This window comes from Furipterus horrens, unplaced genomic scaffold, assembly GCF_987537825.1.
Source record: "Furipterus horrens unplaced genomic scaffold, mFurHor1.1.pri manual_scaffold_13, whole genome shotgun sequence".
NCBI classification, from domain to species: Eukaryota; Metazoa; Chordata; class Mammalia; order Chiroptera; family Furipteridae; genus Furipterus; species Furipterus horrens.
The window spans coordinates 41,857,147-41,866,025 of NW_028327183.1; the positions used below are offsets into that span (position 1 = coordinate 41,857,147).

The window sequence follows — 8,879 nt, forward strand, 5'->3', positions numbered from 1 at the left end:
GTACACACATGCCCACTGCACAAAACACCGGTGGAAGGAGTGCCTGAATCTGAGGGGTAGGGGTTGTGTGAGCCTGGACCTTCCTTAGGGAGGCTGCAGAAACTACTTTATTCATCGGGTACAGGGTAAGAAATGTTCCCATAGACAGGTGGGCAATCAGAAGCCCAGAGAGGGCAGGGGCTTTATTGAGGTCACACAGCAGGAATACAACCCAGGTTTCTGATTGTCTATGCTAAGATCTTCTTACCCTCCCAGCACTTCTTCCTTTGGGATCCAAGAGGCAGGAAAGAGACCTCAGGATAGAGAGACCACAGGGCCAAGGCCCATCTCCCAGTCTTCTCAGGTGCCTCTTCATCTCCCACCATCCCCCTAATTCAAAGCCCACCTGCCATAGGACCTGATCTCCCACTATCCCCTTGTCTTAGGGATCCTCTCATCTTTCACAATCTCTCTCTCTGCCTTAGGGCCCCATCCTCACAATACCTTGGACAAGACCCCAACTCCCCAAGCCCCTGATTCAAAGCTTCTCCCATGCCCTGCTCAGAGGGCCCTCCAACAATGTCCTTGCCTGTGGACCCCACCGTGCATGGCCCATGCAGTTCTACACCTCCAGGCCTTTGCCCATTATGTTCTCTGCTCAGAACAAGTAGTGGTGGATTATGGAGTAAAATCACCTTCACTGAGTTCCTATCAGAAAACCCAACAGCTCTCATAACAAAAGTCAAACTCAAATTTCCCAAGGTTGGCCATGGGAGGAGTCAGCTGCTGGACCTCTGCCTCCAACCCTCTGCTCCCCAGTATTTATATTCCTCTTGGGGCTCTTTCCCTGGTGATCCTTGCTGCTCCCATCACTTTGAACTCAGGCACTAATCCCCCATTAACACTCTGGGCTAAGTGTGCCCTCACTATCCTCCTTTGATTTCCTGAAGCCAAGTAGGAAACCTAAACAAGATTCCTCTAAAAGCCTGGGGTTGATAAGCACTAAGGAGCCAATCTGGCCTTCAAAGCGTGGCTCATTCAGCTTCAGTTTAGGACCCACTCAGGGCACCTGCCTGATTATCGCTCCACTAGTCCCTTTGGCAAAGTCTGACCCCCACTTCCTGGGAGGGCCCTCCAGCACCCTCTGCCCAGCACCCCCTGGGTGAGAGCATGGACAGAGGCCTCTTAACAGACAATCACTTCTTATCTCCCCGGATCACCCTGCACCCATGCCAGGTTAATCATACTGAAAATTTTGTATCTTATTCCCTGGCTGACTGGCTCTTTGCCACCTCAAAGCCCAAACACAAAAGGGAAGTGGACTCTGGAAGACAACAGTTGAGGTTAAGAGTTACCTGGATATCCCACGTGGGAATTCTCCTTCAGCCCCATCCAGCCTTGAAAAATTAGGCCCTCAGTCCATCGAAGTGAACCCAGTCTTCCTGACACTTCAATACATATTCTTGAGGCTGTTCTGTGTTGTTTTCCCACAACTCACTGAGAGGTGGGAAAGGAGCAAAGACAGAAATACATCAGTGCGAACTGGGAAAAGACAGGCCGAGATCCCAGCCACTCTTTGGGACATCCAAAGGGCCAGCAGCCCTTCTTAATACATTACTGTTAAATTTGAGAAGGCTGAACTCTAGAAATAATCATAACATTCATGATACTGAAACCGACAGGGATTAGATAGATTATGATTGCACTTTTATTAATATCAGGGGCCAGCAGTCTGAGAAGGTGGCTGGTAAAAACCCTAACATTCACCTTACCTTGAGCTTTCAGAAACAAGTTTATATAGGGGAAACATGTAAACTTGGGAGGAGGAGGTTCCTAGGGGGAGCGCAGACTTGCTGTTTCTCTTGGGAGTAAGGGGAGGGGGAGCTCCCTTTGTGTCCGTGTTATCTCTCTGTTTGCATTGGCATTCCTCTCCCCCACCCACCCACCCCCACCCCCAACACCTGTGGTTTATGGCCAGGGAAGCTACTTATTTTCTGGTTAGGGAGGAGAGCTATAAACCATTTGCTCTCAAGTGTCCTTGGTTAGGGCAGATAAGGTCTTGCAATTCACCAGCTGGCTATCAGTTGCTCCAACTGTTTGGCCTTGTTTAATTTTTCTGTCTCAGTTTCCCCATTGCACTTGCCCAGGAATTTTCCTAGCTTCTTACTATCCTGTCTCAATACTATAGTAGCAATAACGTCCACTACCATTTATCGAGCAATTACAAAGTATCAAGACTCAAGCATGTTACATGGACCCTGTAACTGAATTACCATAACTCCCTAAGTGTGGTACTGTCAGGTTCCCCACTGTCCAGATGAAGACACCAAGGTTCAGGGAGGTGACAAGGTCAATACAGCCTGGATTTTCACCTCTCATTCCGAAATCCCAGCTGTTTTGGTTACAACAACTCTAAAAAATTCTCAACCCTTTTCCTTTCCCAACGTCCCTCCTTCTTATCCACCACAAGCAGGGTGCCTCTAGGTTCCTAGTCCTAACCCATTCATCAAGGGTAGCCCAAGAGTTGTGGCAGAGTTTTGTTCCCCACCTCAGATACCCCTTCCAGCAACCATGGCCCTCTCACTAGTCTCCGCCTCTTGAGGATGAAAGGAATAGATTCTCATGAATTCTTTACAGTCCCGCTATTCAAAACGTGGGCCATGCACCACTACCATCAGCAGCACCTAGGAACTTGTTAAAAACGCAGATGAATGGGCCCCATCTCACATCTGCTGAATCAGTGTTTTATGAAACCTCCAGATGTCTCTTATGCTCTCTAGAGTCAGAGCGAGAGCTCTACACGGTCCCCATTGTACTCTCCACAGGATGGAGTACACTGACACTTGCTTCTACCTTTAGAGTTCCCTTAACAGTGACTCGTGACAATCAACCTTCCCCACGCCACACTCCAGGCTTCTGGAACTACAACTCCCACAATGCTCAGAGGCACTTGTCTTCCATTTACATGACTACATTTCCCAAGCTGTTTTGCAAGCAAGACCACCATCATGGAGTCCATCCTCCCCGGCATCAGAACTAGAATTCCCACAGTGCTCAGCGGGAGAACGCCAGTCCCCAGCGGCTGCCGAACGGCGCCACGTAGGCTCGGCTGGGTGGGGCCCGGCTCCGGAGGGCGAACGGGGTCTGCAGGACCCAGGGCTCGTTACAGCAGTTTCTACGCCTCCACGACGCAGACATGTCAACCGAGATGGACCAGCAGAAGGATACCGAGGCGGAAGGGCTGAGCGCCACGTGAGCAGGCCGGCTGTACAGTAGCCCCCCTGACCGAGACCCAGGAGTCCTGGCCCTCTGCCCCTCCTCCCTCGGGTCCCAGAATACAGACCCCCAAACACTAGAGTGCAGGCCCCTGGTCTCCTCTTCGAGGACTCCGGAGTCTGGCGCTCAGCCCCCTCTTCCCCTGGGATCCAGGAGTCTTGCACCCCAGAACCCTGGAGTCTGGCTCCCGCGGCCTCCTGGCCGGGGGTCCGGCCTCCATCTCTGTCTACACTGACCTGGTCCCGCCCAACAGGACTCTGCTGCCAAAACTGATCCCATCCGGCGCGGGCCGTGAGTGGCTGGAGCGGCGTCGCGCAACCATCCGGCCCTGGGGCACCTTCGTGGACCAGCGGCGCTTCTCGCGGCCCCGCAACCTGGGCGAACTTTGCCAGCGCCTCGTACGAAACGTGGAGTACTACCAGAGCAACTATGTGTTCGTGTTCCTGGGCCTCATCCTGTACTGCGTGTGAGTGCCTCTCCGCCCGCCCCCGCCCTACGGGCCAGGCCCCGCCCCCGCCAGGTCGCACCTGCCTCCCGCTGGCCAGGCCCCACCCCCATGGGATAGCTCTGCCCCTCTTTCACCAAAGGTCTAGTCACTACCTCCCCATCGGCCTGGCCAGTGTGACCAAATGTGACCTGAACTTGCCTGGCCTGCCAACCGCCGGTGTAGAAGGTCAGGGTCCCCCTGTCTAGGGTAGCCCCGCAGCTGCCTGACCATGCCTCCCTGACCTCCTCCAGGATGACATCTCCCATGCTGCTGGTCGCCCTTGCTGTCTTCTTTGGCGCCTGTTACGTCCTCTATCTGCGCACGTTGCAGTCCAAGTTTGTGCTCTTTGGTGAGAAATCTTCTGCGCAGATGGATCCCTCAAATCCTGGTCTCTTGGAACAAAAGCCTTAGACCCCCAAACCCAAGTGTGCCCAAGCCTAGATCTACACCAGATCCCCCGAACCCTATACCTTAAAACCTCAGACGCACCAGATGCCCCCAACTCAGTCTCAGCCGCTCAAATTGCTGTTCCCCAAACAGAATGAAATAACCCCAGAACCCACTCTCCACCTAGCTCCTGTCGGTTAAACCTGCTCACCCTCCCTAACCTCTCCGCCGAAAGCATCAGCTGCAGATACCCACACTGGACACCAGGTGGCGACCTTACACTGGCCTAGATCTGTCCCCATCCCTGTCCTGCTTCCTGCGGTGGAATCAGAAAGATTTTGGGATTTCTCAAGAGGGCAGCTGAGACCTGTGGCTCATGTATTCCCTGACTGGCACCAAGCACTATAGGGAAGAAAGAAGGGCCTGAGCGCCCACCCAGGGGACGCTCAGGTTTGGAGTGGGGATCGGGAGGAGTTGGGATCAGATAAGCAGGTAGTCCTGAGACAGCCCTTCAGGGGCCTACAAGTTAATGGGCAGGCGAGCGCAGGGCATGGAGGGAGCATCTGGAGCACAACCACGACCTGGTTTCAGCCACTGCTGCTCCAGGCGCCTGCACACCTGCTCTTCCAGTCGGCCACCAGAAACCAGAAATCTGTATTATGTGAACTCATTCGATCTCTCTGTCAGCCTCAAATCAAATTCTTGGGGAATGTTGTGCAGACTCAAAAACACGTTTGCAGGTCAAATCTGGCCCTTAGGCCACCAGTTTGAGACTCCTGGTCTCCTTGAGAGTAGGTTGGGGCAGGAGAGCCCTAGTCTGCGGGAGTGAAGGGCTGGGAGCTTTCTAGAGGAAGGGAGGTTGAAAGCAGCGGGAGGGGCAGAGGAGGGCGTGCTGTATTCTGGCTGACAGCAGGGACATGGGAAAAATGGATGGGGCCTGGACTTGGAGCGCTTTGGCATGAGGAGTTTGGGTGATCTATAGGCTCCGAGGTTTGTGACACCAGACTGTTTAGGGGCATCAGGGTACTCTGGGAAAGGGCACATGTGTCTGAACTGCTGTCCTGATGCCATCTACCCTCTAGGCCGAGAGGTGAGCCCCGCCCATCAGTATGCTCTGGCGGGGGGCATCTCCTTTCCCTTCTTCTGGCTGGCTGGCGCAGGCTCAGCTGTCTTCTGGGTCCTGGGTGAGTACAGGGTCTAGGTATGAGGGGTGGGCGGTGGGGGCCAGGTATAGGAGCAAGGCCCTGAACTCTCATTTTCCTGCAGGAGCCACCCTCGTGGTCATTGGCTCCCACGCCGCCTTCCACCAGATCGAGTCTGTGGATGGTGAAGAGCTGCAGATGGAGCCGGTATGAGATGTCTGCCAACCTCGAGCCAGCTACCCCACCTCTGCTCACCCCTGTTCTGCACGGCTCTGCTGCTCCAGCCAAAGGCCCCCTTCCCATCACAACCCCTGGGAACCAGCTTTGGAAATAAAGCCATTGTAGTTGTCATTCAGCATATACTCTCCCAGGATCTTCCGTGGGTCTGGGTTGGGGGGATGCAGAGACACTGCAGAGACAGAGGCAGAGGGAGGCTTGCGGTTGTGGGAGGCACTGAGCAAGATAAATAATTAAAATATGACAGGATGGCCAGTGGTGGCACGTGGCAGGGAAAAGAGAGTTGGGAAGAGATACCATGCCATGGGCCCCCAGAGCACGCTGGTGTTTGATGATTTGCTAGGAGGACTCAGTATACAGCTGGACTCAGAGCTGTGATCCATAATGAAAGGATGCAAAGCAAAATCTGCAAAGAACAAAGCCACATAGGGCAAAGTCAAGAGGAAGCCAGACACAAGTGCCCCAGAGTTTTCTCCCAGTGGAGTCACACAGGACATACTTCCTCCAGCAGTCAGCTGTGACAACATATGTGAAATGTTTGCCAGGGAAGCTGCTTAGAGTCTCAGCGCCCACGTTTTTTATTGCAGGCTGGCCACGTAAGCGCCCTGTGTCTGACATGGACCACAATTCCAGACTCCCAGAGTAGAGCAGATGTTCCACATAAACAATGCCATTTGCACAAACACGAGCCGCTCATACCAGGGAATGGGGGAAACTCCTAAAATCCAAGTTCCCAGATGCCAGCCAAGGGCCAGCTACACAAGCAGGCCTCTCTAAGGACAGCAGTCTTGGGCTTACTATGTTAACTGCATAGAGAAAGCTCTGGAGATGAGCTACAGTTTCTAAAAGGCCTTCCTGAGGTCCTGTTGAGTGAGGGAGCAGCTTCAGATCCTTAGGAGGAAGGATGTTCCAGGCAGAGGAAGCAGTGAGTGGTTGCAACGGCCCAGAGATGAGAGTGTGCCTGGAGGTCTAAGGAATGGCGAGAGGCCAGTGTGGCCAGAGCTAATGAGCCAGCGGAAAGTGGGAGATTTGCAGGCTTCAGTGTGAATTTTGGTTCTGCTCTGAGTGAAAGGGACACCAATTACTTTTCGTTGTAACGTGAAGACTGTCATGTGCAAATGCTGACCAAAGAGAAAGTGAGGTGATGGAGAGGCCCTGAAAGCTACTTCAGGTAGGGATGATCAGGAAGGCTCTCTGAGGAGGTGACATTTCTGTGAGCCCTGAGGGACACAAGGCAGCCACAGGAAGAGCTGCAGGAGAGGCATGGCCTCCAACCTCCTACCTCATCATCAAAGCTCAAGGCTGGCCCTGGCCAGGTGGTTCAGTTGGTGGGAGCATTGTCCGTGCACTGAAAGGTTGGGAGTTTGATTCTTGGTTAGGGCACATACCTAGGTTGTGTGTTCAAGTCCCAGTTGCGGTGTGTATGGGACGTGGTCAGTCGATGTTTCTCTCCCTCTCTCCCTCTTCTGCTCTCTAAAATCAAAACATATTTTTAAAAAATCTCACTGTTTATCGTTCAGCAAATGTTTATTAAGTGCTTACTGAGTACCTAGTGTCATTCTGGAATCCTGTCACATATGGTGGCCACCAGTCATGTGTGGCTACTGAGCACTTAGAACACTCTGGTCCAAATTGAGACATGTTGTGAGGGTAAAATACAGACTTCAAAGACATAGGACAAGGACATAAAATGTCTCAATAATTTTTTATATTGGTTATGTGTTGGAAGGATAATATGTTAGATACACTGATTTAAATTGCTTTTTCCTTTTTAATTTACTTTTTATAATTGATTAATTAGCAAATATAAAGTTACATTTGTGACTTATATTCTGTTCCTCCTGGACACGCTGGCTAAGATGCTGAGGAAACATCAGGGCCGCAAACAGATGAGGCCCTGCCTGCTGAGCTCACATTCAGGGGGAAAGGCGCAATCCGTGAGCCCAACAACCAGCAACAGGAAACTCACAGACAGTCACAGGTGCTCTGAAGCCAGTAAAATGAGTCTGGACGAGGCTAGATAGCACTTGAAGAAGGGCAGGGGCTCGCTTAGAGTGGTGGGGCCAGGCCTTGCTGGGCAATGAGGAGGAGGTTACCTCTTGGAGGTCTAGGGGAAGAATATTCCAGACAGAAGAACCAGCAAGTGCAAAGGCGCTGAGGTTGGACCTGCTCAATAACAAGGCCATGCTTAGGCGTGAGGGGACAGCCTTAGGAGATGATGCTGGGGAGGGCGTTGGGGGCCAGGTCACACAGGACCGGCAAGCCACAGGAAAGTCTTTGAATTCTGGCTTAAGGTCAATTGGAACAATGGAAGGGAGCAGGGGAGGGACAGGGTCAAGTATGAACAATAAGAACATCCCTTTGGGGTGGTGTTGGGATGGATTAGAGGGAGTGAGAACAGAGAGGATGAGCCAAGCTGCGAAGGTGATGCAGGGACGTGGAATGGAGAGGACAGACATGGAAGGTGGACTCAGGATGAAGAGGGTTGGGACTTAGGGAATGACTTGCGTGGGAGCTGAGTGGGAGGGAGCAGGCAAGGATGATCCCCAGGTTTCATGCTCCCGGCAAGATGGCAACATGGAAACACCTGGCGGCCTTGGTGTCTGTATCTACACTGGTCCTCGACAGTGGCCAGGCATGAGATTCCAAGGGAAGCCACCAGAGGGCGAGCATGCGCTTCCTCCAGACTGTCTCCAAGGATGGGAGCCAGCTTGTCCAGGGAGATGAGACCTGGGGTGCCTGCCTAGCCTCCCAAACCCAGTTTGGAGGTAGCAGAGAGCGTTTTCTTTGTTGATCCAGATACAAGTGCAGCATTTCCTGGGGGGAGACTGAGTCTTCATACCCATAGGGTTGGGTTGCCATTACATCCAGTTTAGGTCTCTGGGCCTGGAGTGAATATGATCGAGAGCCTTGTAGGAGGTGACTGAGGCTGGGGGCCCAGGGACCCAGAACTGAGATCTTTGAGGTAAGCAGTTGGCAGCCTGGAACTAGGGGGCAGCAGGAGGTTGAGACTCAGTCCAGAGGCCTAATGTGGAGGTGTCTGACTACAGGTCCCTAATTCTGACCTTGAGTTACTGAGATGCTGAGACCAGAAGATTCCATACAAGAATGTCAAAGTTCAGCATCCTTTTCCCATCCATCCCTGCCTATATGATGTTGGGGTTGAGAGGTGTGTTTTGGGGTAACAGACACTGGAGGCTTGGTTTCTTGTTGAAGAGACAGAGACCAAAAGTCTCGTTGTCAATTTTGGTGACAGAGGCTAGGGGCTCCAGTTGGCTGATTGGGAGTGACAGATTAGGGATCTGGTTGTCGACTTCACAATTAAAGAGCCCGTGGGCCCAGGTTTGGGGTGACAGGGATAAGGGATCCAG

General features: G+C 52.6%; 1 protein-coding gene across 1 annotated transcript; it reads left to right on the forward strand.

The window, feature by feature from the left end:
* Positions 1–3,027: 3,027 nt before the first annotated feature.
* Positions 3,028–5,626, forward strand: RABAC1 (Rab acceptor 1). The gene is made up of 5 exons (XM_090260578.1): positions 3,028–3,231; positions 3,509–3,721; positions 3,994–4,091; positions 5,212–5,313; positions 5,396–5,626. Exons 1-5 carry the CDS (start codon positions 3,176–3,178, stop codon positions 5,482–5,484), a joined length of 558 nt encoding a protein of 185 aa, XP_090116704.1. The 5' UTR covers positions 3,028–3,175; the 3' UTR covers positions 5,485–5,626.
* Positions 5,627–8,879: the final 3,253 nt, after the last annotated feature.

Bases quoted from the DNA above. Each gene is read 5' to 3' on its own strand.
- RABAC1 (XM_090260578.1), top strand. From the start codon at position 3,176: ATGTCAACCGAGATGGACCAGCAGAAGGATACCGAGGCGGAAGGGCTG. The intron at 4,092-5,211 runs GTGAGAAATCTT...TCTACCCTCTAG, and splicing joins GTCCAAGTTTGTGCTCTTTG to GCCGAGAGGTGAGCCCCGCC. The intron at 5,314-5,395 runs GTGAGTACAGGG...ATTTTCCTGCAG, and splicing joins AGCTGTCTTCTGGGTCCTGG to GAGCCACCCTCGTGGTCATT.